The 23,977-nt window shown below is 40.6% G+C and overlaps 1 protein-coding gene across 16 annotated transcripts in view; it reads right to left on the reverse strand.

Moving 5' to 3' along the window:
- The window catches only part of TNS1 (tensin 1), a 374,426-nt gene that overhangs the window by 61,698 nt on the left and 288,751 nt on the right, over positions 1-23,977 (reverse strand). For all 16 annotated transcript variants that reach the window (XM_087950347.1, XM_087950343.1, XM_026665513.2 and 13 more), the window contains one exon: positions 44-1,792. In XM_087950347.1, the coding sequence (XP_087806473.1) occupies positions 44-1,792 (1,749 nt within the window). The remainder of the gene's footprint in view (positions 1-43; positions 1,793-23,977) is intronic.

The following is a 23,977-nucleotide window of genomic DNA, read 5'->3' on the forward strand; positions in this document are numbered from 1 at the left end:
AGGTGGCTTATTCGAAGGAAAACCCATAGCAAGACTTTCTTACCTGCTATTCTGTGAGCCACCAGACCTTCAAGATGCAAAGGCTCTTCAACTGAAGCCTGAGAGGCTTCCCCGTGATGCTCAGCCTCATTTAAGGGCACCTGGGGTTGGACTGCTGTTGTGGATGAAGGAGGTGATGTCAGCAGAGGATGCTGCCCTTCCATGACCTTGCATGCTGTTGCATGAGGCCTGGGAGATGTGGGCGGGCTTCCTGCCATCTGCCCAAGGCTCTTTCCTTGTATTACAGTTGGCTGTTGGTTCTGATAGCCATAGGGAGAATAGGCCTCTCTGAAATCTTGTGCTGGATATTCCAGTTCTCCAACACTGTTGAGCAATAGCTTCATAGGATGAGCTTTAGGTACGGGTTCAACCATCTGGGGCACACTGGAGCCAAGGGAGTTTTGTGAAGGGCTTCCTGGAATCAAGCCAAAAGCATTGGTAGCCTTTGGTTGCACCACATGAGGTCCCATCACAGGTTGGGCAGACATTGAAAGAGCTACTGGGTGTGGCCTGTCTTCTCTGGTAGCCAACGGAACACTCTGGGATTTAGGCATCACGGAGACAGAAGGATCCAGGTCATGCATGAGCATATTGAGAGCTTCAATGGATTGTTCTATTTCCTTCTGGGAGGCAATACTAGGGAATTCGGGGATGCTTATGCTTTGAGGGGGTGCTGCTTGTGAAGGGCTGGATTGGGGGCTTGCACTAGCAAGGCTGGAACTATGGCTGTCTCGGGCACCATCCTGTTGACGTGACGGTGGTCTGCTACCTCCCCCTTGTTGCTGCCAAGAGTTAAGCCCCCTCTGGACAGCGTCTCGACTACTTGTGCTGCGGGCTGGTGCTTGAGGAAGCTGGGAGATTTCAACAGTAGCTGTGGGGAAGGACTGGGAGCGATATATGCTATTGGAGTCGCAGCCATAGGGATATTGCCGGCTGGAAGCTGGTGGCTGGGGTTGTAACCAGCCAGGAGTGGGGAAACCATGCTGGTGATAATCCGCCAAATTTTCTTGGGCAGACACTGAGGGCCTGATGTGCGCATAAGGATCATGAGGGTGACGTCCCATAATGTTCCGCAAGGCATTCTGGTTGTTGTAGGGATAACCACCGTTGATAACCATCTCCGAATCATGCAGCTTGTCTAAGCCATTGAAATTGGATGAACCGTTGGGTAAAGAATTGAGGCTCTCCATCCGGGGAGCCTCATGATAGCCAATGTCACTGGTGTTGGTGGTGCCATCGAAAGAGGAGAGGGTGCCTAAGCTACCCACACTGTGTCCATCCTGGTTGGGCAACTCATCATCCAAAATGTCAGTTTCCCTCTCAGCCACTAAGCCAGCAGCTTCCCCATTGACATGAATCTGAGCTGGTATGATATGGCGGCCCGGTGAAGCAGAAACAGCTGCTGTAATCTCACTGGGGCTGTGGTTGTGCATGGTGGCTTCGTTTTCCAAACCAAATCCACTGAGCAAGCTCTCAAGCTCCCGCTTTTCTTCGGGGGTCAAAATAGGGTTGTTTCCTCCACTGCTGCTGGGAACCGAAGGTGCTGCCTGCTCATCGGTCTTATCTGTCTTGGTGGAAGCAGTTGAGTTCCCTGAATCACTGCTGACCGACAGCGTGTGCTCAATGTGGTTGGGGGCAGCAGAGAGGGCAAGCCGGTTGGGGTTGACAGTGCCAGTGCTGCCGTGAAGGGAGTCTTTCTTTTTCACCTTGGCATATAGGCTTCCATCCAGGGGTCCTTGGGTGTGCCCAACTTCTGCATGGAAGAGCAGAGAAAGAAAACAAGGGAAATCAATAATAAAGCCAGATCTCCTAGTTTATGGGTCTCCAAACCCGACAATTTTAAGACTTATGGATTTTTAACTCCCAGAATTGTTCAGCTACCATGACTAGCTGAGCCAATCTGGGAACTGAAGTCCACAAGTCTTAATGTTGCTAGGTTTGGAGACCCCCTATCCTACTTGTAACTTTAAAAGATACCTGGGCTGGTGTCCGCTTTTGGTTACCAAGAGAATAAACACTGCTACTCTACCAATTGAACATATGGTATTCGTGGTATCCAAAGCAGAACATCTAGGTTCAGTCACAGTTTTTTGTTCCATATAGGATCAACCTTGTGAACTCTTCTTTTTTCTTTCCACTAAGTATTCAAAATGGACAGTGATAGATAGATAGATAGATAGATAGATAGATAGATAGATAGATAGATAGATAGATAGATAAAGATAGAGAGATAGATGGAGATATATTGTGCAGGTATATATTTATATATGAATATAGCATGTGTATATATATATATATATATATATATATATATATATATATATATATATATATATATATATATATATATATATATGTTATGTATGTGGTTGGGTAGGTATGCACTTTCTCTTGAGAGCATCCAACAGAATTTCATTTTTAATGTGGATCAGTGTGCTCACAGTACAAAAAATGACAATAAAAAGTTATCTATCTTATAGCATATGTCCTCATATTGTCTGCACCCTGAGGTCTGCCCCATATCCCATTCCCACAGGAATTCATTGCAGCTGAAGATGCACTGATGAAACAGAGCCAAAACAATTGCATGGAATTCTTCCCCCCTTTCTGTTCCCCCCCCCCCATTATCTGAACACAGGATGTTTTTTTATAGCAGATGTGTTTCGCATTAATCCAATGATATAGGAACCCCGAGGGGCGGGGGTGTAAAATTACAAAAATATGAAGTTTCCCATAAATGGCATTCTAGAGGAGGAGCTGAACCTCTGACTTTTGCTGTAAGCCAGGAGCTACTAAATACAGGAGGGTTTTTGGGCCCCTGTACAGGTCCTGTTTGGTTTTACTTGGCCAGCAAATGAATCTTGGCAACTGCAATGGAGAATATAATGAAAAAGTTGGCTGAATATGCATGCTTCTCTCTACTAGTTGCTAGGGAACATAAATGGCACTTTTATCTCCAGTATTCTGTTTGTACGTATTTAATCCACCACCGTGGGAACCAATGTTAGATTAAGGATATGTATCTCTGATGTTAGTCAGGAAATTTGACAGGTAGTTAAACATACTGTTCCACACTTACCTATACTTGTCCAACCTGTTAATGGCAGTAATTAGTGGCTATTTTTCCAAGGGAAAACAGCTGAAATTTGATAGGGAGGAAAACGAAGGACTCCACCAATCATATGCCTTAATTTGTCCCCTACTGAAACAATATGGGCAGCACCAGTTGTTAATCCCATTTATAGTGATGCAATAGGACTTGGTGATCAACAGCAAGTTTTCTGCCAACTCAAAGACTGGTAAGTTGTCTGCCAGTGCCCTAAATAAGACTTTGGTCATAAAGGTCACAGGATAGTATTTTTTGTTTTAACGTTGAATAAATAGAACACAGCCAGAGATCTTGTCAGATAAGTAAGATTAAATGTCTATTTACTTTCTTGTATGGAAGACCTCTGATAAAATTCATAGTTGCAATAGTTCACATATCTGATGCTTCAAAACTGCTTTCTATGTGGATTTTAGGTATGTGTTTATATATATATATATATATATATATATATATATATATATATATATATATATATATATATATATATATATATAAAACATACATACATACATGCAACTATGAATTTTATCAGAGGTCTTCCATATATATGGAAGATATATATATATACACTGCTCAAAAAAATAAAGGGAACACTTAAACAACACAATGTAACTCCAAGTCAATCACACTTCAGTGAAATCAAACTGTCCACTTAGGTAGCAACACTGATTGACAATCAGTTTCACATGCTGTTGTGCAAATGGAATAGACAACAGGTGGAAAGCAGAGGCAGTTAGCAAGACATCCCCAATAAAGGAGTGGTTCTGCAGGTGGTGACCACAGACCACTTCTCAGTTCCTATGCTTTCTGGCTGATGGTTTGGTCACTTTTGAATGCTGGCAGTGCTTTCACTCTAGTGGTAGCATGAAACGGAGTCTACAATCCACACAAGTGGCTCAGGTAGTGCAGCTCATCCAGGATGGCACATCAATGCAAGCTGTGGCAAAAAGGTTTGCTGTGTCTGTCAGCGTAGTGTCCAGAGCATGGAGGCGCTACCAGGAGACAGGCCAGTACATCAGGAGATGTGGAGGAGGCGGTAGGAGGGCAACAACCCAGCATCAGGACCGCTACCTCCGCCTTTGTGCAAGGAGGGACAGGAGGAGCACTACCAGACCCCTGCAAAATGACCTCCAGCGGGCCACAAATGTGCATGTGGCTGCTCAAACGATCAGAAACAGACTCCATGAGGGTGGTATGAGGGCCCGACGTCCACAGGTGGGGGTTGTGCTTACAGCCCAACACTGCGCAGGACGTTTGGCATTTGCCAGAAAACACCAAGATTGACAAATTCGCCACTGGCGCCCTGTGCTCTTCACAGATGAAAGCAGGTTCACACTAAGCACATGTGACAGACGTGACAGGGTCTGGAGACGCCGTGGAGAACGTTCTGCTGCCTGCAACATCCTCCAGCATGACCGGTTTGGCAGTGGGTCAGTAATGGTGTGGGGTGGCATTTCTTTAGGGGGCCGTAAAGCCCTCCATGTGCTTGCCAGAGGTAGCCTGACTGCCATTAGGTACCGAGATGAGATCCTCAGACCCCTTGTGAGACCATATGCTGGTGTGATTGGCCCTGGGTTCCTCCTAATGCACGACAATGCTAGATCTCATGTGGCTGGAGTGTGTCAGCAGTTCCTGCAAGACGAAGGCATTGATGCTATGGACTGGCCCGTCCATTCCCCAGACCTGAATCCAACTGAGCACACCTGGGACATCATCTCTCGCTCCATCCACCAATGCCACATTGCACCACAGACTGTCCAGGAGTTGGGGGATGCTTTAGTCCAGGTGTGGGAGGAGATCCCTCAGGAGACCATCCGCCACCTCATCAGGAGCATGCCCAGGCGTTGTAGGGAGGTCATACAGGCACATGGAGGCCACACACACTACTGAGCCCCATTTTGACTTGTTTTAAGGACATTACATCAAAGTTGGATCAGCCTGTAGTGTTTCTTTCCACTTTAATTTTGAGTGTAACTCCAAATCCAGACCTCCATGGGTTGCTAAATTTGATTTCCATTGATAATTTTTGTGTGATTTTGTTGTCAGCACATTCAACTACACAATGAACAAAGTATTTAATACAAATATTTCATTCATTCAGATCTAGGATGTCTTATTTTTGTGTTCCCTTTATTTTTTTGAGCAGTGTATATATGTAGGTCTAGGTGTGTTCGGGTCTTTTCCCATGTACGATTAAGAGTATACAGCAGCAACTATATAGAATTTATGTGAGCAAAAACATAAATCCAGCATTTACCTTCCTTTGCTTGCCCCGAAATGAGGCTAAAGCAAAATATTCATACACTCAAAACCATCACCAGAGCACCAAGAACACATTAACACAGAGACAAAATGTTCAAGAAATAGACAGTAGTGCTCAGCATTTAAAATGCAAAGCACTTGTTCATTTCATGGCCAGCTGCATAGTGGTAGTGTGCATGCACAATCACTCATCCAAAATTTGTTTACACTAACTATTAGGTGAGGGGAGCAATGAACACATCCTTACAAAGCGGCAGTCATAAAATACTTTCCAGGGTTTTCTACTGATTAACACTTAAACCTACCCAATCTTTTCTAAGCTCAGTTAAAGAACTTTCAAAACAGTTTTTCGGAACTGACCTTTCCCAAAAGGCGAAATGGAGTCCAGGTTGCCCAACTGCAATCATTGCTTTACAAAGATCATGGAATGAACCTCTCACATTCTTCCCAAGGGCTGGGTAGCTGCACATACGAGCCCCGAACAACGGATGAATGTTGTGGGGAAGCCACAAGAATTATTGAAGAAAAACTTACACTCTAGTCTGCTTCTCCTCTTGGGAGTCATATCATCCTTTCCATGGTCCTACAAGTTTCCTCTATCAGTCTTCTGGAGCCATTAAGTGTCCTTAGTGAGGTTGCATAACCATAAGAATGGATGGCGGCCACAATGGACTGATGGTACAAATTTCAGCTTAAGAAGTGAATTGTTGAGCATATAACAAAGCACATCTGTTTTTAGTTAACAGGTCCAAAAACTGCTCTCTGGTGCCAGTAGAACTCTCCCAAAGCCATCTTGCTGCCAAACAATTATTTTTAATTTGAAAATGCAGCCAGAAGACATACCAGAAGGCATCCTGCATATCGTTCTATTTCAAGGGTCCATGGGAAACTGAGAGGGGCAAAGAGGAGAGAGACTAATCTTGTCCCCAAATGCCTCTTCAAGAGGATCACCCACCAATTTAGGATGCTTGCTAAAGGAATGGTGGGTAGGATGTTCTGGATACCTAACTGACCTTGTTCCGTCCTTGCAGTATTTCTACCAAAGCTGCCGCTATAAATAACAGGTTGGGTCCAGGGAATCATTCAACGTATCCCAGAGGAGCCAGTGTTAGGGTATAGATCAGGGGTCTTCAAACTTGACAGCTTTAAGACTTGTGGACTTCAACTCCTAGAATTCCTCCTCCAGTCATTTTAGCTCAGGAATTCTGGGAGTTGAAGTCCACAAGTCTTAAACTTGCCAAGTTTGAAGACCTTGGGTTGGTATAGAATATACTGTTCTGCTCCCATTACTGCCAGCATTGTTCAATATATTCTCAAGATACCAGTGAGTTCTCAGAGAGGTGATAACTTTCTGTTCCATTTTAGGGATGGGCATCTGAGAGTAGCAGCCCCCCTCCCTGTTCCCCCCTTGGGTAACTGAGCCAATAAACCTTTATCTCAGATCTAGCAGAAACATTGATCTGCCAATGGCTTTTCACTTGTACAAATTTATTTTTGTCTCCTGAGATTGCCCAATTCCATCATTAAATCAAGGTGCAGTGGTGCTTAGCTTCCCACACCCACCCATCCCCACTCTTCCTTTTAAGAGTATCCAGAGGGAGGGTTTGCTATTTCCTTGTTTCCTTCCTATGAAAGAAAATGCACCAAGGAAATTAAAGTGAGTATTGACAGAGGTATAGATTTTCCCATTTTCTCACTGAAAACAAAAGTTTTCAGTGAGAAAATGGGCTTATCCCCCAAAGTCCCAGATAGGAGCCATGATGGTACTCATACAAACATCCAGAAAGTCAGAGGGGTGAAGTTGTTAACAGTGCAAGTGCCCACAAGCATTAAGGCAGAATGGGTGGCCCTTTGTCTTCTGTAGGGAGTAGCATGCAACACAGTAGATGTGGCATTCTGTCCTTCTGCATTTGTCTGCTCTATGTTACACAGAATTGTGAAATAAGAGAATCCTACTCCCACCGAGCCTATACACATTATCAATGTGACAATAAAGCAGGTTTATCTCCAAAGCTTAAACACTGAAAACTGTGACCATGGTGAGATAATTGCACATTGTCACTTAATTTGCAATAAAATGGGAATGGAACTAATTTCATGAGGAATTAGGTACTGGGAGTTCTTCCAGAGGACATCAACACAACACTAGTTGAAAAAAAAAAAAACAATATATAAATGCTGGGAAAGAAAGAAAGAAAGAAAGAAAGAAAGAAAGAAAGAAAGAAAGAAAGAAAGAAAGAAAGAAAGAAAGAAAGAAAGAAAGAAAGAAAGAAAGAAAGAAAGAAAGAAAGAAAGAAAGAAAGAAAGAAAGAGAGAAGAGAGAGAGAGAGAGAGAGAGAAAGAAAAAGAGAAAAGAAAGAAAGAGGAAAGAAAGAAAGGGGAAAAGAAGAAAGAGAAAAAAAGAGGAAAGAAAGAAAGAAAGACACTTTGCTGAGATAAAGAATTACAATAGTGCCATGTACAATCTAAGCACCTAACAAACCTGTGAACACCTTGGTTTCGACTTTAATTAAATGTTATTTCTCCCTTTCTTTTTCAAATTTAATGGGGGAAAAATCCAGCTTAGGTGAGGCAGGTTTCCCTCAGTAAAATAAATGAAAAAAAAACTCCCCTGCTCTGGTGCCCAGTCTAGTAGCAACAGGTGCCTCCCTTGTTGATCTCCTCTGTTCCAATCATGAAGGCCAGCAGACCCATTCAGCCAAGTGACAGGCAGGGAAGAGAGGAGGAAGAACACCCGTTTGTTTATTGACGCAGCTGCCGGAGTTGTTAAAGATAGTGGATACTGCAAGGGCATGAAAGAGGGAAGCGGCTAAGTTATCTGTATCGATTCAGACAGCCAGGATTTCAATGCCAAGAGCAAAAAAGAAAAAAAGAAAAATCATTCTGTCTCCTACCCACCCCTTCTAGCTCTGCTGGTGGAAAATAACAGCCTAGTCAGGTGAGGATAGAGTTCGTATTTTGCTCTTGAGAATGTCTCACTTTTCACCCAAATGGATAATACGACATGTCGTGTAGAAATAAGGCTGGGTTGTTTGCTGTTATTCCCCACTTTTTTTTTCTTCTTATATATCTACCCCAAGCATCCCAATCTTCCTAAATGGAGGTTCGGGTAAAGTTATCAAAAGAATCTATAATGAAAAGGTACTGCCAGCTGGGACCACTTCCAGCTTTCTGGAAATGATGGGAGTCAAATCCAATTATAATTCTGCAAGCCTAGATGGCGTCAGCTGGTCAGTTTACTCTGCAGAAAAATTATTAATAAAAAAGGAATCAGTTACATGGCAAACAGGAGCTCTGGAGCAAAGCCTTGGGTAGGTCACTTTTATTTTCCAGGTTCTACAAGTTTAGAATTCCCCGGTCATTTTACATTTAGCTTTCAAGTTTTGCTTAGTAAAGAACCACTGAATCAATTGATCAACCAATCACACACCATTGGCTGAGGTAGCCCTTGGCAGGCGTTATTCCTCCTAATCTGTCAATCTAGGTAAAGTTTTCTCCCTTGTGCTCTCCTCAGAAATTCAGTGACAAGTCACAACATAAGGATAATTAAAAAAAAATGAGTTGATTTGAGTTTGTGAAGGTTAACTTCTACATGTTCCATCTTAAGAGTGTATGCATGCAAATTTATATTTAAAAAAAAAATAGCAAGAAGAGTAGCATCTCTGGGTAATCATTCTCCCTGCCTCTGCTGGCATTTGGGATGAAGGCTCCAGCCATGTAACAAATTCTTGGAGACAGTTCTGCATACTCTATATTAGAGACTGTCTAAAAGTTGTGTTGCCTTCTGGTTTGGGAGGTGGGCAGCATCAAGAAGCCCATCCTTACCTCAGCCACAAGACCAGGAGGAGCCCTTTTCCAAGCAGGAAAAGCCTAAATTGATCCCATTTGCCTTTTTTTTTTTTTTTTAAGCATGGATCACCCCGAAGACCAGAACTAAACCCCATCACAGGCAAGACAAACTTACCACTTAGGGAAGTCTCTGCAGCTGGAGAGAAACAACTGGGCTTGTTTGTTTATTCTTCAGAGTTGAAGTGCAAGGGTGCTCCGAAAAAGAGCTCGCCGGAGCACACTGTCATTCCATCTGTCTCAGGCATGAGAATGAGGCTTATTTTCCCCTTGGCTTATAGGAAGCGAGTGGGATAAAACCCTGTCTGTAATTTCAGCCAGTCAGATCCCGAGGGGTTCACTTATCATCCCGTAGTTATGTGATTTCAGGATGACATCACAGAAAAGACTGAGTGACTGAAGTGCAGAAGGAGTTTCTTCAGCTCCCAGCCACTCAAATACAGTCCTCTAGTCACCGAGAGAGATTGGGGGGGGGGGGAGTGGGGAGGAAAAGAGGCGGAGAAAAGAGGCAGGATGACAGAAGGGAGTGGAAAGAGAGTGGAGCAAGAGGGAAGGCGGGAGGGTGAAAAGAGAGTTCTGACCTAAGGGGAGGAGATCAGAGTGACGGCCAAATCATTCCTTTCCATTCCATACTCGCCAAAACATTTCTCTTTCTTCCAGAGGGACCTTCCACAACCACAGCAGCATTTCCCAGCTGCTAAACAAAAAAGACTTAGGAAGGGATTTCTTTCTTTAAAATGAATTAAAATAAAAATGTGACATGAAGAATAGCCGACTCCTCTAGCTAATCTGATGGATTTAGTTCATGTGGGGCGGGGAAGAGAGGTCCAAAGCAAAACACAGCACTTCTCTTAATTTCCTGGCACTGGTATTTGGTGTGATATTTGCCTCTTCCTTATCAAGCTTCCAATGCATTCCCATCAGTGCTCTAATAAAGGGGATGCCAGCTTTCTCTAACAATATGAATGCTTTAACTCGCAAATGTAACTTACAAGTCCAGAGTTTGTAATTCTTTATGAAGCGCCTACAGGAGACAGCAGTACTTCTGTAGAGTTTACAACCTGCTTTTCAAAAACTTGAACCTTGGACCCTACTGACTGGCAGAGCAATTTGATGCTTCTGTTAACAGCCAGCAGTAAAACAAGGAGATCTTTAGGATTTGGGTTAAAAAAGAAATTCCAGCAAATTCAATATTTAGTTTGTATTTGAAGGAATTCTTGAAATGAAAGACAACATTTCTGCAGGATTACAAGGAAAAGAAACCATCTCTCTTTTCTTTGGGACCTAAAGTTCAGTAGTGCCAAAAATTATCCAGAAAGTTGGGGCCAATCCACAGCATGCGCCACTATGCTCAATTCCACTTCAATGATTTATTCAACTACTCGTTTTTCACAGATCAACCAAAGGGATCAGAAATCTCCTGAGAGGGCAAGAACATTGAGGTTGTTTTGCCTAAAGCCTTCTCACCAAGTTGTGAACCAGCTCATTTCTAGAATTTGCATTCATTTTGCACTCCAGTGCATTGCCACTTCGAACACACATTAGTGGCAATCAAAACATGAGCAAGGGGAAGTTGTTGTGCCAGTCTTGCCGAACAGATAGCCTTCAGATATCTTGAAACTATAATACCAAAATTCTAGCTACAGCAGGGGTGGGCAACTATGGCCGCTTAATGATCTGTGGGCTTCAACTCCCAGAATTCCTGAGCCAGCCAAGAATTCTGGGAGTTGAAGTACACAGGTTGTAAAGGGGTCATTGTTGCCCACCCCTGGGTTAGTGCACCAGTCTGGAAAAGGCATGGCTACAGACTAACTGCTGTAAGGAAACAAGCAGTCACTGAAGTTGTAAAGCCAGTGCTACAATGCCTCAATAATCCTCTGTGTGACTTCTGAAATCCAGCACAACTAATGCAAAATGTTCAGAATAGATGGAACGGGGAAAATTCTTAAAGTTCCAAGAGAGGAATTATTGAGAAACCTCAACTATTTCTACATCAGTATACGTCTGAGAAGATGAGCACTTCATAGAGGTAGCTTCCCCCATCCTAGGAGACCTTAGCGTAACTCCAGACTTGAGTGCTATTTTCAGAAAAGACATCATATTTGCAGGGGGGAGGGTTTCTCGTAATGCATTACATTTTAAGATTGGGCTGTGTATTTTTCTAGGCTTCTGCATTGCGGCAATCTAGAAGCTTCCCTGCCAACCTCTCATCCTACACCTTGACATCTTAAACCACAGAGGAGGTTGTCCATGCCAACAAAAGAAGATGTAAACCAAGAAGGTAGATTCCTCACCCTTTAGTCATCTACTGAATGGCAAGGAGACAGCTCTCATCTCCCTATAGGCAAGAACAAGGGGGAAAGAGGCAGAAAGAGGCAGAAAGAGTAAAGGAATAAAATGTAATGATGGAAACAAAGCTCTTGCTAATGGGAGTTTCATATGGATTGTTGATAGCTTTAACAGGCAAGGCAGACCAAAGCCACTACAGTACTCAGAAAGATCAGCAGCCAACCACACTCTGCTTGTGCCTTCTGATTTTTTGTGGTCTGAAAGTGTATTGACTCTTGTGGTCTTTTCAGTCATGAGATTATTGGCTCTTGTGTCCCCACATGAGACACATTTCTGTTTTGTCCTCCCTTGTCTTTCTGGCAGACGCCAGAAGATGAACAGAGTTCCTCCCACTTCATCTATATATGATAGCAATCAAGGATTATTATAGGAACACCAGATAGTCTGTCATAAAATTCTTAAGTGAACAAACTCCCTATTACAGACACAAACAATTACTAATTACAACAATAAAGAATCCAGGTACTGTGCAAAGAAGTAAAGGTTGCACAAGAGAGATAGTTTATTAAACTTCAATCTACATTCAATTTTTTTGTGTTGAAGGATAACAATTGTCCCAAGCCTATTAGTTATCTGTATTTATATTTCATATTTTTAAACTGCCCATATCACTCAAAGTGAGACTCTATTATCCCCAAGAAGTAAATATTCCATTGATTAGCAATTTTCTCATTGATGGGACTGAACCATTCCTTGCAAATTGCTGTTCAGGTGTGTACAAAAATTCATTAAATAATTTGCATTTATAGGTGTCACTATGTAATTTTCTACTCTCTAAATTCTATCAAGGAATGTTTTAATCTTCTGCTTCAGTGAACTCTGTCCTATTCACACCAGTGACTTGATATTTGCCAGTCTGTATGCAGATTGGTTCAATAATTCAGAAAAGTATCAGACTATCTCCACGTGCTCTTAATGGTAAATGTTAAATTAAAACACATTTCATTATTCAGAAAGGTAATCATACAGCCAGTAGGGGTTAGACACAGAAAGCACACCCATTCATTGTTTTTATTAAGGCTCACGAATTACCCTTCCAGTACATTTACCTCTGAACTGATGGGGTTAACTAGAGTTGAGACATAATAATATTGAGCCAAAATATCGTCACTTTATGAGGAGATCATAAAAGACATTGTAGATTATGAAAAGGAAGTATAGCTGTTTAAAACATCTTACAGGTTAATTTTGTGTACATGTGACCAAAGAAGATATATGAAGTTACACATGAAGATGTGGGAATTATAGGAACTAAAGTCCAAATGGGCTCCAGATTGAGAAAGTCTAAATTATAGAATGGAATTCAGAGCACGGCATGCCTACACAATACTAAATATGATATATTAAAGTCATGCCCATCTTCCTACACCTTTTCTGGAGGGGTTGGGAATAACTGAGGAATAAAATGAGTGCAGTGGGCATAAAAAATTTAAAAGAGAAAGGGAGACAAGAATTAATGAACCATGCCTGGAATGAACAAGCTTCCTTCAGACCAAACTGGGTAGAGCTGTAGTGAATGAACACTACTGAAGTCACATTGAGGCGTTTGCAAAGTGCATCTGCCAACAGGAATTAGAATTAGATAATGAAAAACTGCAGGTAAATGCCCTATGATGAATTAAAACAACAACAACAACATCAGCTATTCCAAACTCCTTCAGTGAACATTTGGAGAATTTTAATACCACTGGAGTGATATTAAATCACAGGAGGGGGGGGAGGAAAACAGAGAAAAACAAATCGAGCCTTTTTAGCGGATCTACTTCGTAGAAGTTGCTTTCCTAGCAAAACTGATCCATAGAGAAAATCATTTCACCCTTTTTGTTAATCTTGCATTGGGAAATTTAAAAATAAACACCGTGTAGCCATTCACTCCTAGAGATGTAATCAACTCTATATAGTGGTGCTATATATAATTATCCAACCAGTATTTGGCATAAATATGAACATCGCCCACTGTAATGCAGTACTTAAAAGCATTTAAGCAAAGTGGCATATACAAATGAGCCATGAGCATGATTCATGGTGGGGATTTGCCCCCACTTTAACTCCACTGTCCCTTAAATATGATGCATATGAGATTTCATACATTTCCCAGGATAACCAACCCAACCTAGCAACACAGGATGGCCACAAATACACAGTGACTGAAGTTGCTACTAGGAATGGTCAGCTGATATTCAATCTTTCACGCTTCCCCCATGAATGTCCCTTAATCATTTCCATTTCTTCAGTATCCCAGCATCAATAGGATTCTTACAGGAGCTCCCTCTCTTGTCTGTCCTGCAGGCTATTTATGAGAGAGCCATAAAACCCTGAACAAACAGGATAAATACGGTATCTTACATATAAAGTCCCTTAAATAAACACCAAGGAAGATCTATTTCAACAGACCTAAATATCTCCCTCGATGGTAGAAGAGGTCAGACTGAAGTTTTAAGTCCGTAATGTCCTGAATTAAATTAAAAATACTATAGCTTTTAAATGACAGAGGTTCCTGTTTAGGACTTACTATACAATCAATAAATGTATTATCTATATACTGTTAATTTCTTTTGTATTTCTATTAGAGCTATATTTCTGAGTTGATTCAGATGGTCAAGCGGATGGTCTTGAGGCTAATACTAATTTAAAATTCGATCTCGCATAATTTAAAATTAGCTACTCTGCTTTTTGACATTTAATATGGGACAGGATTACCCTCATTATAACAGACTAAATTAGTTTTTAGCCCTTCCATGGCATCAGAGGAGCTCTGCTGTGTATGAATTTTAAATAATTTAAAACCATTCCTTTTTTTAAATTTTGTTGGCAAACTCCTTAGAAATGCATTTGTATGAAACTAAATAATGGAAATGGGTTAAATCATATATTACTTTTGTCTGTGTCAGTCTGAATTCTGGGCCAATTTGGTAATTTTGCTAAATTATTGATGACAGACAGACAGATAGACAGAAACTCAATCTCTGATTCTCTAGAACGGCTTAGTTGCTTTCACTGTAACTCTTTCATTCGTAGCAACGCAAATAGGGAGCACTTATGTGAAGAGAACTGTAACAATTCCAATTTGTTTTCAAGCACAATTCAAAGTAGTGCTGAAAACATTTATAGCTTTGATGAGTCTTGATCCAGTTTAACATTAAAGAACATCTCCTCCTATTCTTTGATGACAGTACCTGCAATTTTCTTTCTTGTGGTGAAATTCACTCCCCAAAGAGGTTCTCCAAATCAACTAAAATTTATTATTTAGAATAATATTATAAGCTTCTCTATTTCAACACTGTGGAGATCAGGAGTTTTATTACTTGCCTAAGCTTTCTTATATTATCTAAATCTGTTTTTAACTTTTTTACTGTTTGTTTTAAGCATTTTATTTGCTGAGATTGGGAAGCGTGGGTTTAAATTCCACTCAACCATGGAAATCACTTAGTGATTTTGCACTAGTTACTATCAAGTAGGGAAGTTAAGATGAAGAGCAAAATTCAAGATGCTCTCTAGAATTCACATAGAAAATATGGTATATACAAATAAAAATGTATGCTTCTTAATGAGACAGTTATGGTGCTAATATTCCTGAGGTTCCAGGGTGCCATGTTTGCTAGAACTACGCATTTAATAATGAAATCAGTAAAAACAAGAAGTAGCTGGTAAACAAAGGAAAACTGTAAACCGTGAGGAGGCAGACAGCAATCAGTATATTTGAATTTCTACATGTATCACAGCCACTAAGACTGATTTATTCATAATAAATCACAGTACACAAAAACGGGATTACAGAAAAGTAAAGAACAGGAAAGGCTGGGCCCTTATTTTCTTGTGATATTCCTTTGTAGGTTGTGTGATCCCTGTAATCTTCTAAAACTTTCAAAAATCATGATCTAAGTCTAAATAACCCCCGTCCCCCAGTAGGTTACTTCCTATGCCACTAATACAAGACCAGCAGAGCTGCTGTCCTTGCTGACTCTCTTAAGATATCCTCCTCATTGCAGCCTAAATGATCTACATAGGAAAGTTAACTTTTTCACGAAAAACCTATTTTGTTTGTGCTGGATCATCTTGAATGCATATCAATAAAATGGACCAAGAGGGAAGTTCTGTGGTGAGAATAGTAAGCGGAACATTTCAAAACCACAGCAAGCAGATGAGCCCTTTGCCAAGGTTGAGAACTTTGATCAATTATTGCAACATTACTATATTTATTGTCTAAGGGCAAACTAAGGGGTTCTCTTGGTGATACTTGTTAGAGTAAGCAATTGATACACATACGAAGCAGAAAGGCAGCACAAAGAATGCTCCAAGTCAGCAGTTTGCTCTAATAAAAGCTATAAGGGTGATGCTGGTCAAAAGGTTCCTTATAGACGATCCTGGGATAAAATCTGCAGAGCTTGACCGTTCGGTTCAATTTCAGATTAAGGAATCTTCCCCACTATCCTGTCAGAGCTGAAGAAGCTGCTTGGATGAGAAACGAAACATCTTTAAAAGAAAAAACAAGGAAGTCCAGTTGCCTTCTGAAAAAAGCACCTTTGGGACAACCATGACTTGGATGACTGAGAATCTCTGCAGAATCTGAACCAATGTATTTCATGGTTCTTCCTTCCCTATCTATTGTCCTAACTCATGACTGCAATTGCATTTGGCTGAGGCCTTTTGTGAATTTTGAATAATCCTCATTCCAATATACATGCTTAACAATTGCTAAACATGAAAAGCAACAGGCATATGGGATTTACCCCTGCATTTACTATAGAATATAACCATGGTTTCAAATTAACAGACAAAGACATTTGAACCTAGGCAACTTGAATGAAGTGTGTCTGTTCCATAGTGATACTCAAAAACATTTGAAATCCTACCTAATGCCAATATTTATATCCCAGTGTGTATGAGCAAGCCAGAGCAGCGAGATACTTGTGTGTCTTAAGCAGCTGTTGTGTGTATTTTCCATGCCACAACCTGCCATGACCTCACTCACAAACCAGATATAGCTCTGCTTTACCACTCTTCCTTCCCCTGGTGTGAAGGGGCGTGATTTACAGGGAGGTGAGTACTTTAACTTAGTGAATTAAAACTGATACCAACAATGGGGGGAGATCAACATACTGACTGTAAATAACAGTGTGAACTCAACAAGGAAGGCATGGAAGATATCTGAGGGCAAAGGGCCTGCCTGAAAAAATATGGATGGATGGATGGATGGATAGGAACAATTATTGTATGAGTTCATAGCACAAATATGTTGATTAGCAAGGAAATGCTTACAAAACATACACTTTCATCCATCAAGGATGTCTCCAAAGGACACAGAAGAGATATTTCTGTTTATTCTGAAAAGCCAGAAGGTTTAAAAATCTCCTCTACAAATATCTTTTGAACTCTTTATTACGTATTCATTTCTAGAAATCAAATTTACTCTGAAAAATATACAATCTCTGCTTGTATAATCTCAGACAATCTTCCTGAGTGTTTTGAGTCACAGATTTAATGTGCAATATATTTTGGCTGAGGATGGCAGAATTGGCACTTGGGGCCAAGTAACAGGTTTCAAAGCATTTAAAACGGTGAGAGTTACAGATATGCCATCCAGGAGTAATTCTCCATTCACTCATTTCTTAATGAGTGAAGATAACATGAAATCAATTATGATGAAAAACAATTCTGTAATCTGTAAGCCTATTGCAAAATCAATATGTATGTGTGGAGGTACTACAGTGGGAAAGTACATTATGGATCGCATAAATCAGGGAAGTACATCTAGAGGGAACCAGAAGAAGCGCCTTCTCTACAGTGGCTCCCCACCCTCTGCAATATCGTCCCCCCAGATATAAGTTGCGCCCACATCTTGATATTTTTCTGGAAGGTCCTGAAGACACGGTTCTGTCAGCAGACCTAGGGATCCCAGATAGACTTAGAACCAATCAAACAGTATGATTGCGTTTGTTGTTGCTGCAAGGGTGAGAGTGTGTGGCTAGAGGTAATTTTATATTGTGGAATTATAATGGTATAAGGCGCTCAGTCACCCTGTGCGATTGGAAAATCATATAAATGTGTTTAATAAATAATAAATACATGTACAAGAAAGCTGCTACATACCATTGTTTCTTAATATATGTGAGAGGTTATCTAAGAATGCACAGCACATCACATGACAATAAAACATAAGGTACTCCTGGGTTAACAGCTTTTTACACTGAATTTTATGTGCCTTGGGCATTTCTAAATTCTTAGCTGGTTACAAAATTACCAAACTTACTTTAGTAGGGCCTTGAAAATGTTGGAAAATTACTGTAGGTAATTTCCAGTTTAGTTTGGAGCAAGCTCATTCCCACTCAATCCTTATATCACGTTCAGAGCAAGCATATATGCCACTCAGCACAGCTAGTAAACACATAGCTTGAAGTTTATTTGCTAAACGTTAAAAAAAAACATTTAACAGGCAAAAAGGGAAAGAAAGATATGAACAGGCAAGAACAAACATCATCAACAGCTATCAAAAAGGGGTAGAACTTCCCCAAACCACTAGAAACTATACTGTGGGTAATTAGCATGGACAGTCCCAAAGGAAGAGGTACTCTACCTTGACCCTTTTATGTACATAATGGTGAGAGATCCATTATGCACCATAAAGGAAACCACTCAGCACACACATAGAATAAGACATAATAGCAATATATGGTGAGTGTGTGTAGTTAGAGGAAACTAACATCAGCCATGGTGGCGTAGTGGTTAGAGTGAAGTACTTCAGGCTACTTCTGCTGCCTGCTAGCTGCCTGCAATTTGGCAGTTCGAATCCCACCAGGCTCAAGGTTGACTCAGCCTTCCATCCTTCCAAGGTGGGTAAAATGAGGTCCCGGATTGTTGGGGGCAATAGGCTGACTTTGTAAACTGCTTAGAGAGGGCTGGAAAGCACTGGGGAGCAGTATACAAGTCTAAGTGCTATTGTTATTGATCATGCTCACATTATGCAAGTTGCTGAGACCCAACTCCAATGAAGTACTTGAAACAAACCTTAAGCCCTACCTAGTAAGGAAAAAGAGCTAAAGTTGTTCCCATAAATGCCAAGAAGCCAGAGAGTATATCTGAGCTTACAGTTTAATGAAAAACTAAATAGAGGTAGTCCTTGACTTACAGCCATTTGTTAATGACCGTTCAAAGTTATGATGGCATTGAAAACTGGTCCTCATACTTACAACTGTCAGCATCTCTGTGGTCACGTGATCAAAATTTGGGCCCTTGGTAATAGGCATACAGTTGCAGTGTCCTGGGATCACACAGTTGCCGTCTGTGACCTTCCCGGCTAGTTTCCAAGAAGCAAAGTCAATGGAAGAAGCCGGATTTGCTTAACAACCATGTGATTCGCTTAACAAGCAGGCGGATTCATTTAGCAATGATAGCAAAATAGCAATAGCACTCAGACTTACATACCACTTCACAGTGCTTTACTGCCCTCTCTAAGAGGTTTACAGAGCCAGCCTATTCCTCCCAACAATCTGGCTCCTCATTTTACCCACCTTGGAAGATGGAAGGCTAAGTCAACCTTGAGCTGGTCAAAAGAGGTCACAAAATTGGGTGGGACTAACACTTAATAACCATCTCATTTTTGCAATGGAAGTTCCAGTCCCAATTTTGTGGTCCTAACTCGAGGACTACCTGTATACAGCCTGCTTAGTGCCTATAACATGTTATCTGGATATACAACGGATGCTAATACAGAAGTCAATGCATCCCTTCCTCTTTTTTCCAAGGGCAGCTCAAGTTGGCCTACATGACTCCCTCCTCCTCCTCCCTTATTTTTAATCCAGGGAAGCCAGTTAAACTGATAATAATGACTCTTCTAAGGTCACCTGTTAAATTTCATGGCTGACTGAAGATCTGAACCAGCAACTCCTCAATCTTTCTCCATCCATCTATAAACAATTCTATACTTCGTTGTTCATGTAAGCTAAATCAGAAAAAGGAGGAGTCTTTAATTAAACTACAGTGCCTACCTACACCGAGAAAATACTAAAATTCAAGGTAATGTTTGCTGAGATTGTCCAGAGATAGGATTATTATTAGCCATTTGCACCTAATTGGCAGCTGAGGATAAATACAGGACGACAAAAAGTGCTGGATTTTTGTTTTGTCAGCATGAACCAATGGATTTACAGCCAACCTCCCATCTCATTTTAGTCTATGATCCTCCCCCCCCCCCAACAAAACCCTCTTCAAGGCGTACAGGCATAAGAAATTGTGCTGTTGCCTGCCTTACAGCAAGCTCTCCTGGCAAGCGTGCTTGTTGGCATGACACCACTTGATAATTAGAGTGCAACAGGAGTGATTGCTTCTGGCAGCCTGTCAGGACTGGAGCAAAGACACATTCTTCAAGCTGCTAATCCAGTGTTTCAGCGGAGCAAGCATGCAACTTGTCAAAGGATCCTACCAAGGAGTTATACCTGCAAAAGGCTTTGCATTCTTCTTGAAATGTGAAAGGAGGTTTCTGGGATTGAAATTCACTGTCCTTCCTCCACCCCATTGCTTCTTTCTCAATTTACTCACCGAAGGCCAGATTTAAAGTCAGGTTATAACAAATTGAAAAAGCCCACGTGCTGTTTGATAAATCAGACTGACAGTTAAAAATTTGCTCCCTTTCTGTAGATATCCTCCAGCTACTACTGGACTGGTTCCCCATATTAACTCACTCGATTGTTGTTGCAATTGGAAAAGTAAAAACTGGAAAACTGTGGAAAACTACCCAAGCCCTAAGTTTTTGTGAACAAGAGCCCTTTCTATTAAACGGAATGGGATAACTCGCTATGGCCAACTCACTACTGCCTGCTCGCCATGGCCCGCTATTTAAAATAATTAAAAGTAAAGGTTTCTACTGACAGCATTTAGTCCTCCATGGTTCAGTGCTGTTTGTCAGTTTCACAACTGATATTGCATCAAGTTAAAAGGAGCACTTAAACAGGTGTTGGGACCAGGTATGGGGCCTTCCTCCCAGGACTCAGATGGAGTGGAACAAGCTCCAGGAAACAATGCAGCATCTGTGGCAATCCTTCCTTTTGGAACATTATTGGCATTGCCCCAGTCACATGACCAGGATTATCATGCCCAAAATACATTTGCAAGTGAAGTGAAAGAACTTGCCAGTGGCAGAGAAAAATGGCATATGTGCCTTAGGGGAAAGAAAATACAGTGGGAGCTTAAGCCTAAAAGTGTGGCATTTTTCAAAAACTGCAAACTCTAAAATGGTAAGAGTTGTAAGCTCCAGGTCTTTTTTTAGGCAGACACAAGATCCCCATCTCTTCTGGATTCCTACTCAAAAATTCCTGGAGTTTTTTCCTCCAACTTGATACAGATTTTCTCTCACTAGATCTGGAAATGCTATATACTAGTTAAAGTCACTTCGATATATATCATTCAAAGTTTTGCAATCTGAAGCTACAGAACAGCTGCATCTTTATAGTTTTAAGGACATCCTTTTAACTAAGAAATATCTTCACCCATTGTCATTTATTATTTTCTGGCCTGTTTTCAAAGATAATAGTCTTGCTGTTTTGCAGTGTTCAGCTAAAGATAATGCAGTACAAACATCCACTGTGGTAGCAACAGTCTTTCATGCAACAATTTCACTTCTTCTCCTTTTTTTTGTACCTCTCAGACAAACCCAAATCTGCTCTAGGGAATTCTCCTGAAAAGATCTGAAGTATACCAGGAGAGTGAAAATCCATTCCAACAGCATGACCACATCTTGCATGAAAAAAAAAAAAATGGCTCAGGTACAGGCATCGCAAGAAATCTTGGATATATTATCTCTAAGACAGTATTTTCAAATCTGGCACCTCCAAATCTGTTGCATAACAACCCATTTTCCTCAATCATCTCATTCACCGAAATGACAGTAGTTATAAACTAACACATCTGGCGGGTCCCAGGCTGGGGAAAAAATCATTTTAAAACCCTGCAAATCCATTATGAATCCAGACAAGGGGTGGGGTGTGGGGGTTTGCTAGCATTTGTAAAACACCACCTGCAAGCTGACATTTTCCAGTCTGAAAGAAAGCAGCTTATACCCAATCAGCAATTTCTGGTTGTAGATAATGTCATTATTTACACTGCAACAGAAATAGGTAATTCAGTCTCTGATAATCAGCCTCCATCAAAGGTCATCCCTTTGTTCTTTTCCTGAATCTTCTCACTTCATTAAGGAAAATCCTCACACTTCACAGACAAATTACTTGCATGGGCTTCTGACCTTCCAGTGTGCGGCAGGAAATTAAACATATACTTTTACATCTATCCCATGTCAGCCTTCCTTAAAGTACAAGGTCTGGATGAATATTGTACTTTGAGAATTAAACCACCCAAAGCCTTTCCATCCCTCTTTTATGAAAGCCAGACTCTTAGTGTCTTTCATATCAACATATTTTGTGAAAGAAAGTCACATCTGTCCATTTTTCCTCTGACTTCTTCAGAGGTACTTCACAACTAACAGCCAAACTCATGCTGATTCCCAAAGGATCAGGTGGATAATATTTAATTATCTGATCCAATATGGCAAGAAAACCATGAATAACCCACCCTCTGCCTCTCACTTTTAGCCCCCTGCACTGATCAAATGTTTCTTCATTTTCAAATCTCTTCTGCAGAATATACAGTGAGAGGCACTTTAACAAAAAGCCAGGGCTCCTTGCCACACTGAGAAATGAAATGCAGAGCAGTCCAGACTTTACATAATATCTGAAGCCCAAAGAAGCTTCATTTGCCTTTTGGATAGAGACAAAACTGGTGTGGCTTGCATTTCCATAGAAATTCACCCCCTTCCAAACTAATCAAAGAACTGAAATGCCAACTTCCAATTTGGAACATTTTCAAATGTTAGGATGCAGTTCTCTGATTTTCCAACAGATCTATACAATAGTGTTCAATGAAGGCAACGGAGTTAACTTCATCACCCACAGAAACTAAAAACAAATCAAAACCCTTACTACTTTTGCTCATACCCCCTTTTTTTAATTAAGTAGAAAGTTTCCAGTGTCACTACCAAACACAAAAGGAAAATGAACCAAAGTCCTTTGAACAGACTTTTGGCTCAGTTCATCTGAAATGCTTTTTACTAACAATCGTTAATGAAAAGTTCAGAATTAACAAATGAAAATCCAGTTATTGCCTCCATACTGACTCTGTCTCCTGAAACTTATGACAAGCCATAAATATCTGAGGTTAAGCCCAGACTCGTAGAAATTTTCACAACCCATCCATTATTTTAATGCTTCTTTAGATATTAGGATCAAGTGCTTTGTGTGAGAAGCTTTGTGACCTTACAAGGAATAGAATAAATTCTATAAGGGGCAAAGTTATGGAGGCTATTCACCACTAATAAATGAAACAAGGTTTGCTGCTTCCCCGTGTCTGAATATTTCTACGTAGAGTATGCGCATAAATTGAAGACAATACTTTTTGAATGTGGAATGTGATTTTCCAAAGGGCTCAAGGATTTTTTTTAATCTGTGTAAATCTTCAGCTAAATATTGTCCCTAAAGTATTCCCTTTTGTTCTTTCCAAAACTTAACTGTGTCCAAATACACTGTTTGGATATAGTATTTTTAAATAGCCATTTAGACCCAAGGGCTGTCAGTCTTCTTAAATACTGTTCTTGCTTTGATGAAAAAAGAAGGATAAAGAAAACCGAGAGAATATAATAGTATTCTTTTTCCATAGTACGAAGAGAGAAGGATAATAATTCTCATTCCTGAGAATTTGAGAGGAAGGAATATTATTTTGGCCTTATTCTACGGAGTATGGGTGATGAATTCAGGCAGGGGAATGAAGGTATTGTTCCAATTCTCAATGAAAAAAGCTAAACTGTATGACATAAATTATGAAGTAATGTCATCAACATTATTTGGGTGCATATGACAGTGGGAATCAATAGGATGGAGACAGGCATGTTACACATAAATGCTGATACTATAAGAACCAGAAATATGTTGTAGGAAAATTCTGTGATTTTCTGCTAGGCAACATGAATTAGATTATATGGTAATGAGATTAGAAAATACAAGAAAATTTATTTAGTGACCCCCAAAATAAATAAGGGCAGTTGTAGTTTGAGGAAGGGAGGGCGGGAGGAAGAAAGGAAATGAAAAGAAAAGTTTTCACTTCCTCTTCTTCATTTAATTTATAGACAATTGCAATTTTACATGAGAATGAAAGGATACTGTATGATATAGAGAAAAAAAGCTGCAAGGCATATAGTGACAATGAGAACAAATGGTTAACATTAAAGAGAAAAATCAGTCATCTTGATGGAAATTTTAAAAAATGGTTTTTGAAAACGAAGAGAGCTAAACAAGAAGCATTTAGCATGCTGTATGGAATTTAAAATTACAG

This window comes from Notechis scutatus, chromosome 1 (genome assembly GCF_049901735.1).
Source record: "Notechis scutatus isolate UNSWTSFEM ecotype Mainland chromosome 1, rNotScu1.2, whole genome shotgun sequence".
Lineage (NCBI taxonomy): Eukaryota > Metazoa > Chordata > Lepidosauria > Squamata > Elapidae > Notechis > Notechis scutatus.